Source organism: Panicum hallii, chromosome 5, assembly GCF_002211085.1.
Source record: "Panicum hallii strain FIL2 chromosome 5, PHallii_v3.1, whole genome shotgun sequence".
Lineage (NCBI taxonomy): Eukaryota > Viridiplantae > Streptophyta > Magnoliopsida > Poales > Poaceae > Panicum > Panicum hallii.
In genome coordinates, this window is record NC_038046.1 from 840,588 (window position 1) to 863,993 (window position 23,406).

The 23,406-nt window shown below is 44.3% G+C and overlaps 5 protein-coding genes across 7 annotated transcripts; 2 read left to right on the forward strand and 3 right to left on the reverse strand.

Moving 5' to 3' along the window:
* Positions 1-100: 100 nt before the first annotated feature.
* Positions 101-4,938, reverse strand: LOC112893442 (chlorophyll synthase, chloroplastic). Its single transcript, XM_025960772.1, has 15 exons — positions 4,732-4,938; positions 4,587-4,637; positions 4,370-4,458; positions 3,746-3,833; positions 3,221-3,306; positions 3,027-3,113; positions 2,307-2,372; positions 2,146-2,229; positions 1,979-2,040; positions 1,792-1,867; positions 1,645-1,707; positions 1,488-1,569; positions 930-1,006; positions 604-651; positions 101-484 (listed from the first exon to the last, which is right to left on the reverse strand). The coding sequence occupies exons 1-15, from the start codon at positions 4,847-4,849 to the stop codon at positions 422-424; spliced, it is 1,140 nt and encodes a 379-aa protein (XP_025816557.1). The 5' UTR covers positions 4,850-4,938; the 3' UTR covers positions 101-421.
* A 1,680-nt stretch (positions 4,939-6,618) lies between these two features.
* Positions 6,619-10,232, forward strand: LOC112893099 (lipid droplet-associated hydrolase). 3 transcript variants are annotated; one of them, XM_025960264.1, is made up of 14 exons: positions 6,619-6,787; positions 6,861-6,898; positions 6,982-7,106; positions 7,263-7,336; positions 7,413-7,484; positions 7,566-7,594; positions 7,771-7,821; positions 8,170-8,220; positions 8,747-8,806; positions 8,893-8,975; positions 9,329-9,476; positions 9,587-9,637; positions 9,769-9,873; positions 9,961-10,232. In XM_025960264.1, exons 1-14 carry the CDS (start codon positions 6,784-6,786, stop codon positions 10,105-10,107), a joined length of 1,038 nt encoding a protein of 345 aa, XP_025816049.1. In that variant the 5' UTR covers positions 6,619-6,783; the 3' UTR covers positions 10,108-10,232. The 3 variants fall into 3 exon arrangements, with proteins under 3 accessions (XP_025816049.1, XP_025816050.1, XP_025816051.1); XM_025960265.1 differs by having other exon boundaries at positions 9,377-9,476; XM_025960266.1 differs by having other exon boundaries at positions 6,990-7,106.
* A 38-nt stretch (positions 10,233-10,270) lies between these two features.
* Positions 10,271-15,007, reverse strand: LOC112893098 (MACPF domain-containing protein At4g24290-like). The gene is made up of 7 exons (XM_025960263.1): positions 14,451-15,007; positions 13,669-13,907; positions 13,162-13,363; positions 12,508-12,576; positions 12,217-12,403; positions 11,420-11,586; positions 10,271-11,269 (listed from the first exon to the last, which is right to left on the reverse strand). Exons 1-7 carry the CDS (start codon positions 14,715-14,717, stop codon positions 10,574-10,576), a joined length of 1,827 nt encoding a protein of 608 aa, XP_025816048.1. The 5' UTR covers positions 14,718-15,007; the 3' UTR covers positions 10,271-10,573.
* Positions 15,008-15,642: 635 nt separating this feature from the next.
* On the forward strand, positions 15,643-17,276 carry LOC112895609 (GDSL esterase/lipase At1g71250-like). The gene is made up of 3 exons (XM_025963584.1): positions 15,643-15,668; positions 15,758-16,070; positions 16,196-17,276. Exons 1-3 carry the CDS (start codon positions 15,643-15,645, stop codon positions 16,481-16,483), a joined length of 627 nt encoding a protein of 208 aa, XP_025819369.1. The 3' UTR covers positions 16,484-17,276.
* Positions 17,277-17,655: 379 nt separating this feature from the next.
* Positions 17,656-22,871, reverse strand: LOC112895684 (RNA-binding protein 24-B-like). Its single transcript, XM_025963670.1, has 6 exons — positions 22,301-22,871; positions 21,895-22,042; positions 20,484-20,619; positions 19,567-19,603; positions 19,158-19,473; positions 17,656-19,019 (listed from the first exon to the last, which is right to left on the reverse strand). The coding sequence occupies exons 1-6, from the start codon at positions 22,499-22,501 to the stop codon at positions 18,901-18,903; spliced, it is 957 nt and encodes a 318-aa protein (XP_025819455.1). The 5' UTR covers positions 22,502-22,871; the 3' UTR covers positions 17,656-18,900.
* Between the last annotated feature and the right edge of the window lie 535 nt (positions 22,872-23,406).

Consider the following 23,406-nt stretch of genomic DNA (forward strand, 5'->3'; position numbering starts at 1 on the left):
TGGTTTGCATCTGTTCGATAATCCGGTACCTATTTTACTTTGTGTTCTTGAGTTTGACCACACAGCAACACCGCGATGCTCCAAACGCTAGCTATGCTGGATTTCATCGCAAAACTGTTCATTGAAAGCATTGCTGAACTGCAGGCGGTTGAGCCGCTGACAATTTTTACAATGGTCTTAAGCGTCTTAACTTGTATCTACTGAACCTACTACAACAGCAGGGAATGTCGCTAATCTTTCCTTCTATCACCAGCGTGGCAGGCTGCATCACATGAACCTCACAAAACTGATTTTTCTTTCTTTTTTTTTCGACCCCACCCTGCTCACAAGGAGCTTACACAATGCGACCTACACGGACCCTGAAACCTTATTTCATCACACCTGAATACGAACGATCACAAGTCTAGGTTGGATGCTTTCATCAGTGGCTGGTCGCCAGGGCCGTCACCAGCAGGCCTAGTACGAAGAACGGCTGCGCGCTTGCCTGCATTCAGCAAAGTAACATTGTCGTGATAAGCGTCTGAGAGTTCTTATTGTTGCTCAAGGATACACAACGGGAAGGGCTGGAGCAAGTAAACAGTGGGGCAAGCAGATGAAGCGCACCTGATATTTAACATCATACTTAACAGGGTCCTTCAGGAAGTACTGGAACTGCTCCAACAAAGTAAGGAGGATTAGAAAGCTGTTAATTAAGAAGACTGCCTGCTGCTCTCCGCTCACTATTCGGTACTGATTGTTCTTTAGTTATGTATCGTGGACTGAAGATGTTTTTGCCATCACTTATTTAGCACAGACAACCAATATAACACAAATGCAGTTTTGCCAGCCTTAAAGATAAAACTATTCCTCGGAGTTAAGCTTCGAACTTAATAACATGCATGGAAAAGAGCAAAAATTGAAACAAGAAAACATCTGGAACGGTCAGCTACCTGGAAGACCACCTGAGGAATTGTTAGTCCAAGCAACGCCAGGGCATAATATAGCTTGCCAGTGCTCAACAGGTAGCCTGGAAAGTGTAACTTCTATGTTAAAACAAACTCTTACAGAAATTCAGCATAGATGATAAATCAAGCTATCTCTTGTGGTGCCTCCTATTTTGTACTGGTAGAATGTGGCAACAAGTGGAAACACTCACTTCATTCGAATACTCAGAGAGAAGCTATAATGTTAAACATAATTTATAGTCTGCTGTCATGTGAAGTTTTCTAAAGTTAAGCAGAACAAAATTTTCACTAAGCACATCTTGTGTCCAAAGCAACAGCCCTCCAAAGTTCCTTTTAAGGCTCCATCAATAAACAGGATACTTAAAATCTGATGCATTATCATGACAAATGCAGAGATTATTATGGTATGCTTAACAGCAGCATGGAGCCATGAACCACATGGCAATCCGAATATGTTAAACAACTGAAGCGAATACAGTAATCCTTGAAGGTACTCTATATGAAAAGAAAAGGAGCGAGCAATAGATAAAATTTCTGCCTAACCTGCAACAGATAATTGAGTGATGTCAATTGCTCCAACGCATATCCATTTTGCAGTTTCCATCCCAAAAGCAACAGGAAGTGACTAAAAAAGAAAAGGTAAATTTGTATCGAGAAGCGCTTCAACAATGAAAACATTTTATTCAGAAAGGAGAATAACCTGAAGCCCCAGAGCTCTATCCCCCTCAATGCTCTTAAAGTCGTTTACAATAGCAATCCCTAGCTGCGTAATCAAGAAAACAGTCAATCATCATGACACAGGTATGAATGATCAAAACAAAGGTAACAGGAAATGGAGAAGAAATACCCCTGCTATGCTGTACAAAGTTGTCAGAACAACGATATCAGGAGTAAGAGTTCCGAACAACGCCTGACCAGCCCACCTGCAAAAAAAAAATTATACCTTTTATAAAAGATGCTGAAATAATGACTGTAATACCGAAGCCAACACTGTTTGCTCGACTTGAAGAGGGCATAGACGATGTTGATCCTACCAGGGCAAGCTAATGTAACTTGCACCCAGAGCAAAGTTCCCAATCCATCCATTCTGCTTGAGCTGAAAATTTATGATAACGTTTTGTTTCAATCAAAAGGAATATTGAGTCCCAAGAAACTACTTTTCAAAAAGCAGAATCGGTATAAAGAAGAAACACTCAATTACCTTGAGAGGTGGTGCTGAATATATGTAGGATAGTAAGGAACCACCCACAGCAAGATAAAAAACAATAGGAAAATCATGCCCTGCCTGAAATGAAGCAGACCATGAGAAAATTTGGTGACAGTCAACATGTTAGTGCACAAAAGCAGTTTCTAAGGACTTACCCAAACGTCTAACAAAGCACCCAATCCAAGCCCCGCTAACAGTAGCACCCAGATCTGAGTAATTACCTGAAGAGAATCATTGTCATCAGTAAGACAGCCACAACATGACTACTTGGCCACTCGGAGCTGGCAAAACCCTTGTAAAAGATTTCAAAAGATCATTATCATCATGGTTCAGCTTCATCTCAAATTTTATACAGCAGTAAATGGCATTACATGCATCACAAGGGAATAATTTGAAAGATATTAACAACAATTTGAAAGAGGAGATTTGCAGATAGCAATAGCGCTTAGTGATAATGGATGTAATGAATCATCGTTCTCTAGACTCTGTTTTATACAAGGAACAAGAGATTGAGTTTCAAAATTGGCATGCTCCTCTTTTAAACAAACATATTAGTTCGCAACAGAAGTATCCGCAAGGGTGGATAAAAAAATTTATGAATCATTACAATTTTCAGTGGCATCAAATTTTTCCAAAGTTTCAGGATAGGAAGGAAGTAACGAATGGTGCATTCATGCAAAAGATCAAAAGCAATAGGTGGTATCTGAATGGTTTTTGTTTAGTGGATTAATTAGCTAGCATCCCCTAAAATGACAAGTTAGAACACATATACCTACAAACTAGTTGACAGTTGATGAAACTAAACATACATGTAATTACATATGCCAAAAAGAGAGAGAGAGAGAGAGATCCCTCTCTCTGAAATACATACATACCTCATTTTCTGATATAGCACCTGATGGAATAGGGCGATAAGGCTCGTTGATTGCATCAATGTCTCGATCATACCAATCGTTAATTGTCTACAATCAAGAATGTTTGGCTAGCATACTTATTAGTAGAAACAGTCTCCTGTGCAGCAGCATTGAGGTTATAAATAAAAGCCAACACAGATAATCTAGAAGTAAACCTGCGTGTAGCCTGTAAGGCATGGGCCAGACATTATCATGCATACAATAGATTTTGCAACATCTTCAACCGTCCAGTGGAAATTTCCTGAATACAACAGATTAAGGGGGAAAGAACATAAGCATAAAAGTCATACAACAACAGGAACAGTGTTATACGCACAACAAGAAGACACTGTACTCTGGTGCCTCTATCCTAAAATACAGGCAGTTCAGGGCAAAAGGAGTTCAATGTGTTGTGGAAGTTGCTGCGCTCACTAGTTTAAATTCAACAGAAAGAAGGATGGACCTACAGGACTAAGTTCCTTATCTAAGACAATGGATGTCAGTCGGTATATACTTCATTATAAGGTTGAAGATTGAAGAATACTGCTGTTGATTAGCAAAAGTAACAAGTCATTTGGGAGGTGGGCAATGTAACAATGATGCACCTACACAGGAAAAATGTATTTGCCAAAATTGATGGATTGTTTTCATGAAGTGAAAGAACATATAAAACCCAATTATAGACAGGCACCAAAGCATACCAGAGGCAGCTGCTCCACAGAGAACTCCCCAGACAAGCGGAGGCCACGTCACTGGTTTAGTAAGTTGAAGACGGATCTTCCAAATGTCCTGTTCACACCATGTGAAAGAAGACAGTGATGAATATTACATTGTTTGCAGTCATATGTTCCAACTGGCTGAATTGGTGTGCACAATATTAACTTCTAAAGACTATAAGCATTCAAAATTACAAATGTCCAAAAAAGTTATACTCAACTTTCTTCTTTTTTAAAAATAAAAAGATGTTGTCATTTAACCTTTTCTTTTTTCTTTAATAAAGGTGACATCTGATGAACATTATGTTTACAAGACTCATTATTACTCAACATTCCCACTGCATAAGAAGCTTGACTAAGTACAGAACGATACCATTCACCAGGCATAGCGCAAAGCATGTGAAGCAATCAATTCAGCCAAACAAAAAGTGGCATGTGCATAGACCAGCGTGTTGGGATCATGGGATGGAAAACGCTGTAACAGAGCTCTACGCTTTATACTGAGTCCCAATTAGCCACACAATCCAAGCAAAGGCACCCATTGCAACATATATCCAAATCCAATGCACGGAGAATAACAGGAGGAGGAAGCAAGCGGTGAGGACTCACGGTCTCCTGCTTGGCGCCCTTGATGCCAAGCAGCTGGTTGAAGCTGGAACCGCCCGCCGCCGGCGCCTTCTCTGGGGCCTTGGGCTTCGCTGCGCAACCGAACCCACCAAACCAAGCATAGCACGCATCAGAGGACAACGGAAAAGGCCTTGAAAAGGATCGAGCAACACGGCCGATTGGACAACAACGGGCGCGCGCAGAAGACAAAAGTGCTCACCGTCTTTGGCGTCGGTCTCGGCCGCGCGGACCACCGGGAACGGGCGCCTCCCTGCGAATGGAGCCGACATGCGTCAGGGGATCGGTCAAACTTTGCTCTACAGCCTTGCGTGAGCGTGGAGAGAGAGGGGGGGGGGGAGGCGTACCAGTGCGGTTGAGGCGGAGATGAGGAGTGTGCGTCGGAGAGCGGAGGCGGAGAGGGGGGCGGAAGGCGGCGGTGGAGGAGGACGAGGTGGAGGCGGCGAGGAGGTGGGCGGCAGCCATGGGGAGGCAGCCGGGCGCTCGCTGGAGGAGTGAAGGGAGGAGGATAGCCGATAACGCCTGCGGCCTGCCCTGCCCTGCCCAGTGGACAGGATTCTGATTTAACGTGCAGTAGAAAGATGACAATACTATTTAGTAGTACGAAACAAGCACGAGTTCTAGCAGCACTGATGATGCATTCTCGCAGTTTCAGTCTTTTCGGAAATCCATATTTTTTTTCCACCTTGCTTCAGTGCAGCAAATTAATTTCGCTGAACTTTGTTTCGATTAGGATCTGGAACTGCTGCTCAATGCTCGTATACTCTGCAAAAGAGTCCATAAAAAAAATTTCATACATGTTTGTGTGGCCCTGTGTTGTCCTTTGTATCGACAAGAGCAAACACAAAAGGAGAAAGCAGTAGGAGAGAGTGCATTGCATATGATACGATCGAGGAATATAGAATGGACTAGCTAAATAATAAATTTATAAGAGAGATACACCCTGCACAAAAACAGTGGTTGCCCGCTTTTGCACCTCCTGACTGTTTCCCTGGGGCCAGGCTCGCGCGGTGCCTGTTCCGCGGCCGCCGCCGCTCGCCCCGGTGCGCGCGAGCTCCAAAATACTGCAACCAAACAGCTTCTCTGCGAATCCATGCGCTACAGACGCAGGCAAGCAAACAGCGGCGTGTTGCATGGTCGGTGCCTGGCCAGCGGCAGCCTAGCTCTCTGATGCGATGCAGGCCGTGGGGAGAAGGAAACCAAACACGCCCAGGTTTAAGTCAGCTCGTTTCTTTCAGTTGTGTTATAAGTTTTGAGGCCTCCGTGGCAGATAATACATATGTAACGTTTGAGGTTCTTTGATACAGTTGGACACAACCTGAGGAATAAGATCAGGTGACAAAACTAGCTAGTAGGAGTATTTCAGAATAGTTCTCCATGCCATAGTTGAGCACTGAATTGGTGAGGAATGTCCTCCTGCATAAGATAGCCCTTGTTCAGTGGAGTCATGAAAAGGATATTAAAAGGAAGCAAATGATTAGCTTTGATGACACTATAGATTTTGAAGTTTGTATAATTTTTTTTTATATAGCTGTTTCTAGACCTGCCCATGGAACTGTTTATTGTACCTTGTATGTTTCGTTGTTTACCTTTACCAAAGTTCATTCTGGGGCTCACAGGAAATCTTAAATTAGGTCATGAGCCATCAACATTGATTGTATTTGTAGGGTATTGTGCCCCCGATAGTTTTATGATGTCAGTTTATTGGTGCTGACCCTCATCTTGCATTTTTTTAGAATATCTGCTTCGAAGATGCTGACCGGTAGCAAGGATGATGATGTTCTCACAAGCTGGAAGAGGCATAAGAGAGTTTTGCATGTCAAATTTACTGTACATGGACAGAACAAATATTTTTGGATCTAATTATGGAATAATGCCACGGATTGTTGTACTACTGTTGAGAGAAGAAACACGATTATCACGGTGCTCTGAGCAAAGAGCAAATGTATTGCTCCACATCAGCAGTCTTATGGTATGATGTGGAGGAGATAGGGAGAGAAGAGGAAATGAGGCGGTTGTTTTCGCGAAACAAACGTCTTGCAACCTAAAATTTAAAAAAATATAAGACCGCTTATTCATTATTGTACGAGTCATAATATTTTTAATTTTACAAATAAAGAAATATGCTACTACAAAGTTGTTTGTTTAGTTATATCTTAAAATAAGATATCATTGCACGAGGACTATCTATTATCTATTAGACAGCTGCGATGTACTCGCCTCGTCCCATCCTCATCTCACGTGCCTGGTGTTGCCCTCCCGATCTGATTGGAAAGGCAGTTGACACTCCGCCCGCCACTCTCGCCGTCGCGCCGCGTCGGTCTCTCCGCTCACCGGCGCTCTACGCACCCACGGGCATCCCCAGTTCCTCCTCTTCCTCCCCGATCCAATCGCAGTGGATGGGTAAGCATATCGACCCCTCGAATCGCCACCAGCCTCTGCCTCCCGTAACCAAATCGCCGCGTGATTTCTTCAGGCTCGCTCCGGTGCGCCGTTGATTTGTGCAGCACTCAGGTTGGTTCGAGCTGATTGCTTCTGTATCCTTCACCGTTTGCAGTGATTTTGTTCGTTCCATGACGTTTTGCTCGCCTGGCTAGCGCTACAGGTTGTTTAGATCGGTGTGCGGCGCGAGGTCAGGCCCAGGCACTGTATCCATGGAGAAAGCGAGGCTCACGCCGTTCCCAAGGGAGCAGGCCGCAACCAGGATATGCATGGTGTCTAGGTACCCGCATTGCATTGACTTTAAGTTCCGGCAACTTACAGGACATTGGTGGTCTTTTAGATAATGACACAACAGTGGTGTTGAGTTGAGGAATTACTGAATTTTTTATGCTAATTAGGCGTTCATAGTTCTTACAAGTGTCGCGATTCCTTGCAGCTTTGCTACAGAATTGCTTGAGATAAGGTCCAAGGAGCCGTCCCTCCATGTGCTGGTTATTCCTGGAAATCCAGGTCTGCGAAGCACTGAAAAGTTAACAGGACTCTTATGTTGAAATGCTCATGACTGTGACCAGTTTCTGTTTTGTAGGAATTGCTGCATTTTATAAGGACTTTGTCGAAGCTCTCTATGAGAACCTCGGTGGGCAGGCTTCTATTACAGGTAATTGCAATGCACTTTTTGCATCGTATGAACTATCTGTGTAGCTTGCTGCTTGCTGATGAACCTTTATCTGCTGTCCAGCTATAGGGCACATTTCGCATAGCCAGAAGGTAACAAACAACTTGGCTGATGTTTGTTTCACACGCAACTCTGAATGCAAGCCACAAACCTTGTAACACACATATATTAGAAATTGTTGAATGTTTATATTATGGTTCATTGAATTCCTTATTCACCATATCTCATTATTTTGCCAGCAGAGCTTATTTTATACTTTTCGTGACAGGATTATGAGCATGGACGATTGTTTTCGCTGCACGAACAAATTGACCATAAGGTGCAGCTTGCATACTCTATCAATTGAAACTTCTCTATATATTATTTTTGTCTCTTTTTGTTGCTGCTGCAGCAGCTTTTGGTTTCTGCAACATTGATCACAAAAGAAACAACAAAACAGAGAGAGGAATGCCTCGTATTAAAAGCAAAGCCATTGAGATGGCAAAACACTCTCTGCCTCATAGTTGTTTCATCCGCCGTTGTCTTTATATGTTCTGTTTTATATGTTGCTTTACTTTTTAATAAATTTGTTCAGGAGAAGATTTTACTCCTTTATTTGCATGGCCATGACTGTCCTATGATTTTATCCCATATTTTTATCCAGTTTAATTCACGTCCATGCCTGCAGGTTGATTTCATTGAACAAGAGCTTCAACATACTGAACAATCAATAGTTTTGGTAAACTTTCGCCTTCACCACTACAAACCTTCATTTAAGTTGTTCAATTCTAACTGAAAACTCTAGGATGTTTTCTTAACATAGTAGTATACAGGCATTTGTAATCTTAAACGAGTATACCGATATCAGAGATCTGGTATTTGTCTTGAAGTGCAAAGCCTCTGATTGAATTTTCCAAATAATATCTGGATACTTATGTGATCTAGAAGAGTTATGCATCTCAAAATTTGACTACTTGACCATCTGGCCCAAGCTCTCACCTCCCTATTTACTGTGAAATCATATTGTAGATCTATTAATCACTGTAATATTCCACAGCATTATTATGGCATAACAGGTTGTATGGATTAACATGATATGCGCATGAACTCTAGGACGTTTGGAACTGTTCTTGCTAGAATGCAGTGGCCTGCTCATAGTTCTTACTTAAATTCCCCCTTTTGTTCCCTTTCTGGGAACCTCTGCATCTTAATTCTAGCTCTTTATTGGTCCCAAAAGAGAATTACATTTGTCTGTTTAAATGAAGGTTGGACATTCAATTGGTGCATACATAGGTCTGGAAGTCTTTAAAAGACTTCAGAACAAGGTATCGATTCTTGCCCATGTCTGGCAGTCCTTCCTACAACCCGTCCTTACAGTTTACTAACTTTTGTCTCCACTTCTCTTGGACAGATAAAAATGTTTGTAGGACTCTATCCATTTTTGAAGTTGAACAAGAATTCTGTAACACAATCAGCAATTGGGTATATCGCAAGGTACTGAAATGCTCGGATCAAGTTCTTTTTAGTGTAGCATGTTCCTTCTATTACCAAAGTTGTGATAGTCTAGTTAAGGTGGCATGATTGCATCAACACTGAATATAACACAGTGAGTGGTCTCAAATGAAGGGGAGGAGGATGCGATCTAGATTGTTTTCCCTTTTTAATAAGCACTGCAGCATGGGAGTCTGTATATGACATATAGGCATATAGCTTATTATAACATTAAGTTAGTAATGATATTTTATCTGTTTAGGAATTAATTGGTATCTCACTTTGACTTGGGCTTCAAGTCTGTTCCCGAATCGACTAATCGTTTTGATGAACCGGGCCTTCTCCACTTGGATCAGGTCATCACTCCTTAGTAAAGGGGTTAGTTTATTTGCATCTTTCATCAGGTCACTCCGACCTTCAATTACAAGGGGTATTGTGAGAAGGTTCCTTGGACCTTCATGGTCTGTAGCAGCTGTTGATGTTGCATGCTGCCATCTTTTAAAGGTGAGTTCTGAACTTCTAGTAACTACATGACTACGTGAGTCGCATCACTTTTATATGCTTCCCATCTGAAGATATTGATGCATTTGCTCCTTTGTTATGAACTTTTGCAGTACCATACGATGCGCAATGTTCTTTTCATGGCAATGACAGAGTTCCAAAAGGTAACTCGCAACTTTGACTACTTGTTGCTGCATGCAGATGAATGAGCTGTTCTAGCAACAGTTCTATTTTGAGTTACTAGAGACCCTCCTCTAGCATAGTGGCTATTGACAACTTTCTTCTTGCGCTCCAGCTTACTGAGGAACCAGACTGGACGTTTGTCAGAGCTAAAGAGGATAAAATTGCCTTTTTGTTTGGTGTAGACGATCATTGGGGTCCACTATCTCACTTAGAAGAGGTGAACATATAATTTGTTATTCTGATAACCGGAGTTGAGGAATTGGCTGCTTGACGCTACCTATCTTGTGTTAATTTGGAGGATCAGATATCAAAGCGCGCACCGGGGGTCAACTTGTCGGTCGAAACAGAAGGTCACACACATGGCTATTGCTGCAATGAGCCTGGATCCTTTTGGGTTGCAGAATACATTGCAAATTTGATCAAAAAACAAAGCCTCATTAGCAACAACTAGGGTGCTTTGAATGTACCCTACTTTCTCCGAAGGGAGGGTGATTAAAAGAAATCCTTGTCCATGGCTGCACATTGTTTGGCTGATTCTACAAGGGTTCTCTTTCAATGCTGTCTCGCCCTGGTTAATGCTACATTTGCCACCTCTTATAGATAACACATCTCCGTATGGAAAGGGAGGGCGTCACACAGACGTGCATAAAGAACAAACAATATAATTCTTGACCCATCTCATATTTACAATAATTTGATCTATCATCTACACTGATAACTATATTTCACACCACAAAGAAATGGTACAACAAATTTTCTCACTCATTCAGGACAGAGAAGTCATTTATGCTATGATGTTGAAAAACCACAGTGTATACCGCTGGAACTTCAAATGGATGCACGAATGCTGTGGAAATCTTAGATCCTTCATTTGTATCATCAATGTTAGCTACACAGGTTTCGTTTTGTTGGAGGTGCTAGCATTCATCGTCATCAAGTGAAAACTCGTCATCAGGAATCATAGCTGTCAACAGTGAGTATTTCACTCGCAATGATATCTTACCCCTCTCAAGGTTAAGCTTTGCTCCTGAAACCACCCAATAGCCTGGTGAGTCTTGTGGCCCTCGCATCATCTCTGTTGGATCAACAAACTTGAGCAGCTTTGGGGTCTGCACTGGAACAGGTGGACCACCAGGGAACACTGCTGAGTTGATGTTCACATCAGCTGGCCGCGGTGGGGGCTTTTGAGCCACTGAGGAGAAATGTGTACTAATGAGTGTTGAGATAAGACCTGATTTCTGAGCCAGGTTGGGAGAATTCTCCCATTCGGAGTTCTTGACAAGAGCAGCATTGCAGGCTTTGGAGAAATGCAGGCGAAGGAACAGTATTTTCTTGAACCCATGGTTGACCACTTCTAACTGTGCCCCCCTGACAATGGACAAATCGTCTGACTCCACTGGTGCTGTACAGACATGAGAGAAACGCTTCCACGGTCCAATTGGTTCGTAGTATTTGCGGTCATATTCTTGAGTTTGGTGATTGTAAGGGTCGTCTTCTAGCTGAATAATCTGGGGAAGAGAGCAGAGATGCTGGAGATGTATAGCTAATTTGTTGCTCTTCCTTCCTTCAAGGAACAAGCGGAGTCCAGTAACTGGTCTTTTACCCACATCAACCTGCAGCAAGTTTGAGATGCCATTCAAAAGATGAAGGGGAGAAGGCATGAACAAAAATTCAAACCCTCATCTTAGTGGAAAAAAAGGGAACTTAAGAAATGGTAGATCATTTTTTTTCTTAAGAAAAAGGATAAAGATTGCTTTAATTACCATGTTGGTACAAACATAAAGCTTTGGACCGATTATATTAACTGGTAAAGATGTACTGCTTTGCCTTCTCCTCTGAGGACCAAGAGCAAGATCACTGTAAACAGGTGCCCACTGCCTTGGAAGCTGGAACTCTAAAAACTGATGCAATTCCTCGATTGGGGGTTTATCTGCACCAAATTTCAATATATCACCTGGCTATTGATACGTTGCAATTGGACTTGCAGCCTAATACTACTTTTGCTAGCTTACGTGTTTCATTATGACTTTATATACTAGTTAAACAATGAGAGCATATATAATCATAAGGATGCAACCATAAGTTAGCACATTTAGGATTTCTTCCCCATAGAATCTTGCACCGTTTTTTTTCTATTTTCGCATGTCATTAGCTTAGTAGGAGTGCAACGATTGTCTAACTACCATACCCCAGGCATGCATTCTATTCTGGGTCTCCTTAAAGAAAGGTAACTTTTTGTTTCTTCTGAGAAAAAAAATAAATTTAGCTATCTTTCGTAGTCGGCCATTGATGTTTTCAAGCATAGTAGCAATTGAAAACCTTACATCAAAAGCATATTAAAAAACAGTTCTTTTCATATGTTAAACCAGAAATATCCTAGCTATGTCTAGGGCAAAAACAGTAAACAAGTTTCAAAAGTGTCAATGGCGACCTTGTTACTGTGGCTGTATATGCAGATTTCTTCGAGCATCATTCATAACTGACTATGGTTTTCATGTTCACTTAAATTAGGTACAGCTTTGAAATACTGCATCTTGAAAGAGGGTGAAATGTCACTTACGTCGAAGGTACAGATTAATTGCATGGTTCAAAAATCCACTTCCAGGAACTCCATTCAATAGTGAAGTAATTGGTATAAAGGACATTGAGATAACATCAGGCTCTGTTTGGACGGTATTAAGCCACTCGCTATGAGAAATAAAATCTTTATCCTTCCCACCTCTTCGCTTAGGCATCATCACCAGATCCTGAGAAAGGGAGAACAAAAATGTTTGTCATCAAAGACAGCCAGCTAATATGTCTGATTCTTTGCACAAACAATGATGAACATTATGAACACAAAGCTCTCTACCTCATTCGACGAGTAAGAATTCAATGGACTGGACTGTACAAATCTCAGTTGTTGCTCTCTGGTATCGCTCTGTACAGCACATAACAATGAAAATCAGAAATTGTGGATGAAGAACATAAGCTGAGAACATATTGTGTCCAACCAGCATCCTTTCACAACAAATATATATGACCGTGCCAGAAAAAAGTAAGATCTAATGTTAAAACTTAGAATTCAGAGATGATAGGCAGTTAAGAACTATGGGCATGATATCTCGGGAAAGTTAATATTATTGTTAATGTATGTTTCTCTTTGCCATCTAAATATTTCTCTACTGGAACAACTATGTCACATGCCCATATATCTGTGTGTATGTACCATATCAGAGAAGACAATATTGGCCATCTGGGGCTCCAAACTTCCTACAACTACAACTTCAATGTAATAAATTACTATTTTTATGTTTGTTTGCTTAGTAATCAAGATGATGAACACAAATTCCACTGGTCAAAAGCAGCATTCCTTTAGGAGTTGCAGCATGTTGAGGGGTGTTCAACAAAACAATCATAAAATATCAAATAAGATTTCCTGTGCAGGACCACTTCAACAGTAGTCATTGATGTTGAATGGAAGATATCCTGGGACAAGAGGAGGCAACAGAGGGTCGGAAAGCACCTTATTATTCCCATATGCGTCCTTGAAACTCATGTCAGATTGCCCATTTGCATCAAGAAATCTTCTGTCTGACATGTCCTTCAATCGTTTTTGAACATCAGCAGCTTGCAAGCTTGATGAATGATTTTGTTTCAAATAAATTACATCTTTCCCACCCATCTTTAGACCAACAACTATATGAGTGCCAAATTTTTTGATGAACCTGAAGAGTAAAAAGTTGCATTGATGTCATTATAACTCAGAGAATGTCTTGGTGAAAATGGGAAGCTGATATTATTTACATGTGATTCGCGAAATTAGTAAGGATTAGAAATGGCATCAGATGACAGGTTATGAGGTGTGGCACACGGATTTACCACTTAGCCAATGACAGATGAGGCAGATAAAGTCAAGAGAGAAAACCTAATGCGAACTGAAGGAGAAATACAGAGTTTTTATCTTACATTCAATCGCCTATTCTTTTTTTGTAATAAGTGTCAAAACTGTAGATTGAGACATGAACCTAACCTTGCCAAGGCAGCAGGTTCCCAGGTTGATGGAACAGCCTGTTTAACATGATCCCGGAGTACAATTTGTCCTTTTGAGAGTGCAACGCTGTACAGTGTGACATACCACCCATCAAATGCAAGTGTCTTGGTATTAGAAGCATCTTTCTGCCAGCTGCCAGTAAATTCAAACATAGTATTGAACAAGCCAGATGGAATTTTCCCAGACAAGGATAGCTCCTGGTTGAATTGCTCTGACATCTGCAAAATGCTTCAGAATTTGAGGAAGATGGCCAACTGGCTGTTCTGAACATTATAAACATGATGTAGATGTTACATTGAAGCTTTTATGGATGTATAAATGTACTCTACCATTAAAGTGGTAACAGTTGAAGAGGAAAAAAAATGCATGATATGACAGTGTAGTTCTTTACGAAATAAAACAATCAAGAATGGACAATGAAGCAAGTGTGAATCATAAAGCATATGAATTGCTAACCATAAAACAATCAACAATGAAGCTTGTGACATTAGTAGCACTAGAAGTATAACTTTTGTAGAGAAGCATCTGCCTCAAGGGACTCGCATGTCTCTTGAATTAAATGTATGTTGAAGTCTCTGTTTCCAACATTGGAAATGTTGAATGTTTCCGACTGATTCAGTTCCTATTTCTATTGACAGATTGCAGGACTATACTAATTAGCTGATACAGTTTGACATATTGAAGTAGCATCAAACTAGCATGGTAGTACATAAGAAGTGAAGCGGATATCATATAGTAGAACCAAAACAAAAGGGTAACACCTGCTGGAACGACAGGACATCGGAGCGGAACCTCATCCGTTCCCCCTTGTCACACTTAATCGACTTGGTGACACCGGCAACCGTGAGGCCGCCGGGAAGCACGATATCCTGAACCTCCCCATGGTCGAGCTGGATGAGCCACGGGTCGGGCGAGCTGCGCTGCTTGCAGTACTTGATTCGGATGTCGCTGACGACGTCGAAGCCGAGACCGATGGAGCGTATCGCGGCCTCCGCGGTGCTCTGCAGCATGGCTTTGCGCGACGCCATTCTCAACCATCCAGCATGATCCCCTCGCCTTGTTCCGCAGCGAGGAGCTCGATTCAGGCGGCGAGGCGCCCCCGCGCTGAGGAGCCCGCGGGACCTCGATCCCCGGCGCGCGTAGGACGATTCGGGTGAGGCAGAGGCCGATCCGTGTCCAGGAGAAGCAGACGGTGGCGCGGAAACGGGCCTCGCCGGGAACCGGAGGAGCGGCGCCGGCGGGCGGGGCAGCCGGGCAGGTAGAGAAAAGGCGAGGGTGGAAGAAGAGCAGTGGCAAGAGAGGTAAATCTGGCGGCTCCTGTCTGCCCCTTTTGATTTTCTTTCGTGCGGTGGGGCCCACTTAAGTTGGTCAAAGTTGAGGAGGGTGGTTGGCGAGCGAGGCCCACCATCTTTCTCTCCATCGACGGGTGCCTTCCCCTCTCTCTCCCTCGCTCTCCATCAGTTGGTTGGGTGATATTTAATTAAAACAATGGAAGAGACAAGTTAAGATTTTTATGGGACCTGTCACTGTCAAAGGTGTACAGCCAAAAAAAAGACAAATTTTCGTCAATTTGGTTGAAGCTTCCAATGGGTCTTTGTGTTACAGGCTTGTAGTGGCTGACTAATGAGGCCGTCACATTTCTTCTGGACACAGCACACAGCTTTTCAGTCTTTCAAAAAAAACACAGCTTTTCTCGGTGTGGAGCTGGTCAACGTCGCCGTGATTAGGCGGGCGCGGGCCAGAACGAGAAAAAAGAAATTATAGAAGAGAGCAGCAGATCACGACCAGGTAGTTAATAATTCGGGCAGGCCGGGCATCCTATCACCCGACCCGGGATCGGCAGGAGGAATCGTCAATTCAGGCAGGAGAGGGACACGGACACGCGACGTCGTGATCCGCCTGGCTTTGGTTGGTGCTATCACCGCCCCGGCGCCCGGCTTGGCCTGTCGTTCGATGGCGTCGCGACGAGCCAAGCATCCGTCAACACAGAAAAAGGGGAGCAGGCACCGCACCGGACCCAACGGGAAACGACGCGGCGGCCTGCATACCAAACTTGCTGCTCCTGCAGCTGTTCGTGTTCAGCGACTCGCTGGTGGACGCCGGCAACGACGACGCGCTCCCCGGCGCTCTCGCCAGGGCCGACTACATACTACCCCTACGGCCTCGACTTCCCGCCGCGGGGCGCCGCCACCGGCAGGTTCTGCAACGGCAAGACCGTCGTCGACGCCCTGAGTCATCGTCATCTTTCTTCAGGTGACCTGCTGGGCCTCGAGTACGTGCCGCCGTACACGACCCCCGGCCTCAACGGGACGGCGTTGCTAGGTGGCGTCAACTACGCCTCCGCAGCTGGGGGAATCCTCGACGAGACAGGCCGCCACCTGGTACGCACTCGGCAGTAATATAATCTTCTGCAGATACAATAATCAAGGCCGAATTCCTCGTGCGCAGGGAGGAGCGACGCTGACTGACTGACACTGCACTGAGCTGCATGTTTGGGGTTCTGCAGGGTGACAGGTTCAGCCTGAGCCAGCAGGTGCTCAACTTGGAGAGCAACCTGAACGCTATCAGGTCCCAGTTCGGTGACGAAGACGACCGGAGCGGCTACGAGCGGCACCTCGCGAGGTCGGTGGCCGTCATGGTGCTGGGCGGCAACGACTACATCAACAACTACCTCCTCGCGCCGCTCTACGACTCCGGCGACAGGTACACACTCGACGAGTACGCCGGCCTCCTGCTCGACCTCTACGCCCGCCAGATACTGGTAAGTCTGCCGGCCTCACTCACTACTCACTAGCTAGCTGACCGATTATTGTGTCACTAGCTGCCAATCCACGTCATCAGCTGACCGATTGCTACTACAGCGACGACGGCTTTGCAGGCTCTGTTCAGTGTTGGGCTGAAGAAGTTCCTCCTGGCCGGTGTGGGGCCGCTCGGCTGCGTCCCCAACCTTAGGATGATGATGGCCCCACAAGCTGAAGCAGGCCACACTACAAGAAAATAGCTTAATTTCGTTGGTCCGAGACTGTTGAAAACATATATTTTCATCAGTCGGCCAGGTGATCAACTAGATGGTGAGATTCTTCGACCGAGGGCTCGGATCACTCGTTGACCAGCTCAACGCCGGCCACCCCGACGCCGCCTTCGTCTACGCCAACACCTAACGCAGGACATGATCACCAGCCCTACCAAATACGGCCGGTATACATCATATGAACTGTACGAGGCCGGCCGAGCCTGCACGTAATTAAGAGAGATTGATGTACTACCGTCGAAGATGATCGCCGATCGTCAACGGCGCATTCATGGCTGCAGGTTTTACGGTGGTGGACAGCGGGTGCTGCCAAGAGCTGGAGGAGATCATCACCTGCCTGCCGTTGGTGGAGTCGTGCGACGACCGCGACGAGTACGGACGCTTACCATGCATGCAGCCGACGCAGGCCGCCAACCTGGTGCTCGCCCAGAGGGCCTTCAACGGCACGCCGGATCACGTCTACCCTGTCAATCTCCAGCAACTGGTGGCTAGCCTATAGACCACGCATGTAAAATCTGACCGACCTGCAGCTTGGTCAAGTACCTATGTACTGTAATCAGACCAAAGGTGATACGTGCCACGGCTGTTGAGAGATGCGTGCCTACCATTACTTTCCTGATCATAAATACTCAAATTTTTACTATGTATCTAGATATACGTTATATCTAATGCATAGCAAACTCTAAAGTTACTAAAACGACTACACTTTGGAATAGAGAGAGTATAAGTTTGTCTAGATTTATCCTAATAAGTTAAAATTTCCAAAATTTGATTAGCAATAGCTATATAGCTATAAAAAGATATCATCTCTTAAATGAAAAGAGCCATATAAATATGCATCTTCCCCTAGGTTAACTGCTATACCACACTTAATTAGAAGAAATCAGCAGAGACGCATTCTGGGCAAGGAACACAGGCCAGAAAAGACACACAGCTAGCGCAAATAGTTAAGCTAGGCATAATATGCAGCCAAGTGGTAGCTACATTAGAGTTTGCCATATTATGTAGCTGATAGTTCATGTAATTGTGCTTAAGAGATAGATAAGCATGGTAACACTATTAGTCTCTTAGAAGGAAGCTAAATATATTTCACAGTAGCTATTACATAAATCTCTAGCGAATAGTAACGATAACGTGTGTCTGCCATAAGGGGTGGTTGCAGCAATTGTGTTCATCTGATGGTGGATCAGCAGCTTGACTGGGCCTAACCATGGCTGGCTTGCTTGGTGATGAATATAATGTGAAGATGATCGATGCATGGTGACATGGGAGAGGAAGGGACGACCAAAATGGAGAGAAACTAAAAAGAGCGTGCTCCTAATTAGTCAGTACATGAAGAGGTGTATATAATAGGACTAGCACAAATTGTTTGACCGCTAATTCAGTAAACCTTTTGTGTGTGTCCACAAACTTCTGTGGACCTACACATGGCTCATGGAAAATGCCATCTTGAGGGATGACAGAATTAGATGAGTAACGCTGCACATGAAAAACCAGCAGCGACTCATCAGACTTGATTTGCCCCTGCACTCTTCCATAAGAGTCCAAGGAACACTATATGAGTAAATAATTAAACTTGAAATGCCTAAAAAGTAATGTATGTGAACTACATGCCTAATGACTAAAGAGATCGATGCTAACTGCAGGTGACCTATATATATGCATGCATAAACTAATTAACTAGCTAATATCTTTTAATTTCGTTCTAGTAGACCGATAGACGAGAGCTAGACATTTGGAGGAAGCAAGATCAGGTAGCAGCCGATTCAGAACAACTTATAGCACAAAGAAAGGAGAAGATGATTGTCAACCTTAGCTGGAGTGCGCCGATGGCGCGATGGAAAATTGGACCTGCCAATCTGGCATGCATGGTCCCTTGTGTTAGTCAGCCGAATGCACTCAACCCCAGAGTGAGCATTGGCGTCAAGTTAGTCAAGTCTCAGCTGTGCAGACAGCATGCATATGGTGTGCATGCAGTGTGCACCATACTGCATTCATCAGTTCACTTTCACTTGAAGCTAAGACTTGTATGCATTGACTGTGTGTGACTACTGACACGTGTATCAAAGGAACCGAAGAAGATGATAGGTGCATGCATGGTTGAAAAGACACGAGAGAGAGAGAGAGAGAGAGAGAGAGAGAGAGAGAGAGAGAGAGAGAGGTGCAGCCATGGTGTTGCTCTAGGCCAAGCTGGGCTTCTGATCTGGAGCCGCAGCGAGGTGAGAAGGAATAAGCCTGCTGAACTGGTACTGCGGTGTCGGGGCCGGCAGAGTTGGAGCTGTCAGAGACATTGTCATGCCTGGAAAATCATCTGTCGTCAGTTATGTTGCTGACATACTATATGTATAGTTACAAGAATGCAAGAAAAGTAGGTAGGCCGATCATTGTATCACGCTAAGTGAGTAACTGAGGATGATAGATGGTTGCGTGAAACTACCTGCTTGGCCAATAGAATTGGGAGTGAACGCCACCGCGCCAGCGTACTGCTGGAGGCCGCCGGCAACCGTGGTCAGGGTGGCCGCCGCTGTCGTGGCGCCCACCCCAGCCGCGGCGTACTGGTACAACTGGGGGTACTGAGCCATGCTATACCCAGCTGCGGCCACGCTCGCCGGACCGTATTGGAAGTAGGGGTAGAGCCCGGAGGAGTTCGCCGCTGCCATTGTTAGACCTGCCGCTGCCGCGGTTGCGCCGCTGCCGAAGACAGCATACTGTTGTTGGGCTCCCTGCAGCCCCCCGTAGGCTTGGTAGTAGCTCTGCAAGTTTTTCATGCACAGATGATCAGTACGACATGACACGTATCTTGAGCTCGGACCTCACAGGATGGCAAGAGAAATGGGAATAAGTACCAGCGGGTAGCCGTAGTCTGAGAAATATGGGGAATACCTGAAATTAACATTGCCAAGAAAAAGATTGAACACCATTCATGATGTAAAACTGCTAATATATATTTACAATCAGTGGTTATTATTGAACCATACGACACATGAAATTAAATGAGGGCATCTGCTAGCTGCATGGGTCATGCAAAGTCCATTGACCGGACACGCAGATCGATCAAATTAAGCAGGACCGCAGGAAGCGTGCAACGCAAGAGCAAGGGAGCTAGGCAGCTTTTTTCCAAAGCGATTTGCTCCCACATGGCAGTCTCGCTGTACCCGAGGCAGGCGGTATATATATGGAACACAACACTTGCACCTGGGGCATCAGCACGTGCATGAGGCGTGCTCAGTCTCACGCTGAAACCTCTGCTAGCTGCACACAGCGCTAGCTGATGAACAGTACAGTATATGAATGGTACGGTGCGTACTAGAAGTAATCGTCTATGAATACCCTGAACCCTGCATTGCATTGTATCACAAGGAGGTAGCCAGCAACCAGCATACACACACACACAAAAGGAGCATCCATCCAACGCAATCTACAGTAGGAGGAGCTAGCTAGCATTGGTCTACTAGAGGCAAGCTATAGGCGGGCACATGCACATGCAGGAAGAAGAGATGCACATGCAAGGATGATGGACGGTGCAGGCGCAGGCCCCTCCTACCATTAACGACCAGAGGCTGGCCGGCTGCCTTTAACCGAAACCCATGTCTTTACAGCTAGCCGAGCAGTGCACAGATCGGGAGACACACAGAGCTGGCCGCCCCTGGCCTGCCTGCAGAACCAAAGAAGCTGCCCCCCCGCCCGGCCGGCCATGGCCAAGCATTGCCCAAGCAAGTACTCGATCGGATATATGCATGGCTAGCTGTTAGTCGTTACTCACCCGGCATAAAGATTGTAGGTAGTAGGAATCCCTTGCTGGATGCCATGATCGGCCGGCACGAAGCTCATCAAGCTGGCACCACCAGCTGTCTGGATGGACTTCATTGCCCGCATGTTGCCTCCCCCGTAAACATGAGCTGCCGCATCATCGTATCCATGAAAGGAACAAAGTTAATGATAACAAGTAAGATTCCAGCAGACGGCTGTTACATTATTCCAGCAGTAAGATTCATGTACGTAGGAATAATGCGGTGCCAACCATGATTTTATGCACTCGAGATCTAATTAGACTGAAAGTGATGCGGTTAATAACTCATCTGCTACTAGTATTCAATTTGCAATCTCATGCATGACGCACAACTTGTTTTGGCTTTTCTAGATGTATATATTTTTCTATGCACCTAGATGTACATTATGTCTAGATGCATAACAAAAACTATATGTATCTAAAAAAGCCAAAATAAATTGTAATTTGGGATGGAGGGAGGAAACTATTTTTATGCTTGGACAACTGCTCTAAGAAAATAAGCTAAGAGAAAATATGAATGCATGCATGCATGTTCCATGACATTGGAATTATTACTAGCTAATAAGAAAGTACTCCGATCCTATTGTCAGTCAGTTAGTTAGTTAGACAAGCAAGGGTACGGCAGGAAGATAATTTTTGTAGAGGACAAGGACAGCTAGCAAAAGCGCACTACTGATGAACCTGCAGCTGCTGGAATGCAGGATTGGAAGAAGCAAGGCAAGCCTGGAAGGAACAACCCCCAAGAATAACTAACCACGCTTGCTTTTAGCGCTTTGCAGAAAGCTAGAGACGATGCAGCTTTTTTTCATGTTGGGTGAAATACTGTCGGATACCCGGATACTATGTTCTTTAGTTGACCCTTCTCTCATGATATATATGTAGTCGATTATGTGCTGTGAAGCAAGTGTTAACTGAAAACTACAAGCAAGTGTTTTTCCAAAAATCACGTACTTGCATCACAGGTGCTCTATATAGTGAAAAAAATAAAACTTTAGTTAGTAGTTAGTTATATGTTGATTCTAAAACAAAAAGGCATGCATTTTCTTCTTTAGACAATATTGATTTGATTCTCAAAGTGCAGTGCCTGAAATATTATCTTACTTAATTTAAGGCAGCACTAAGAGGCTAGAAAAAAACTTAGTAGCAAAGTAGTTTATTAATTAGCCGCAAGGCATACGTTAGCATAAAATGATGCAAAGCGATGCAAAGGCAAAAACCTTTGATCTACATGATTCATCACTTCTGTCCTTATTACTGAGCAAGCCAACAGTACATATCTAGCATGCATATGCAGCTCTTGCTTATACATTTACTTAAATTCTTTTGCTGAATATTTAAGACACAATTTATTTTCTTTGTCGAAGAAGAAGACATAGCGAATTACCATATGGTTGCAGATATGGCGGCACCGGTGCAGTCTTGGACTTGTTGACCCCGAGATAGGCAAGGTTGCAGTTGGCCCTCCTTCCATCGATTACCGGGTACGGATCGATGCAAGCTCTCAGTGCTGCCTCTGGCTCACGGAACGTTACCTACAAATATCCAAGATCACCATCTCAACTAGATACATACATATCGTATTAAGCTCCTCATCAATTCAATGGTTTATATGCAACTTGTTGCACACTAACTAATTGTTTGGCTAATCAAAGAGGTAGGGTGCAGCAGTTAGATAAGGGTATGCGTCCATACTAAATTATTAGCACAGAGAATGGATCAGATTATGAGGGGAAATCATATGCTAACAAGGAGGAGATTTGATTCTAAAGGAAAAAAGGTTTAGAACTCACAAATCCGTATCCCTTGGATCTACCGGTGTTCTTGTCAGTGATGACGACGGCCTCAAGGATATCGCCGAACTGCTCGAAGTAGGCCCGCATGCCCTCCTTGTGCGTCTCCCAGGCAAGGCCCCCCACGAACACCTTGGTGAACGTCGTGTCCCCGAACTGCCCTGCGCCGCCGCCGGTGCCGCCCGACATCGCCTGAGACATCTGTACAGGATCCTCGGCCCTCGCTCGCTATGTATGGAGGTGTAATAAATCTAGCTACAAACAAGCAGCTAAGAACTGCCTCTCCTTCCTCTATCTAGAGCTAGCTGATCCCTCTTTCTTTCTGCACCACCCCTCCTCTCCTTGATCTGTCTAGCTCTAGTACCAACCAACGAAGGACTACTAACTTTGTGTGTTTGGGGGGGTCAAAAAGGTGGGGTGATCTCAAGGCTTGATATGCAAGGGAGGAAGGGTACCACCCTCTAAGCACCAACCCTAACTAGCCTGCAGCTGCCTGATCGATGTTTAGCTTGCAGAGGGAGGGAGGGAGGGAGGGAGGGAGGAAGAGGAGAGGAGAGAGAGAAAAGCTAAAGTTGGCTGCAGGCAAAGGAGAAAGAAAGAGGAGAGAAGGTAGGACCTGGCAGTTATATAGTCCAGTACTACAATGCCTGAGTATATCTACGCCGCAGTTTCTGCTTGGCCATCAGTTTTCTTGACATATGCAGGCTCCACCAAGTACTACTACCTACATCTTGTGTCATTGCTGCCGCAAGGATTCTTTTTTTTTAAAAAAAACAAGGATTAATATCTAAGCATGCATGGTCAATATAATAAGTGGTATTTTCATACATTATTATACATCCACATATTCAATTCAGAAAGTGTTTTGGCACTACTTAGATAAAAATGGATCCATCAAACAAATTTTGGTAATGAATTCGCAAGTGAAAACATATAGGGCCTTGGCGATTATTCACAGAGATATTGCAGATCCATCGAAGAAAATTGGATGTAGAAAGCTTGGGGTTAGTATGCTTAAAATTGACCTATCTGCCTTTCCACTGTGTGGATATAAAGTGCTGGCAAGATGCATTGCACGCCAACGCCCCAGCTGCTAGCTAGCTAGG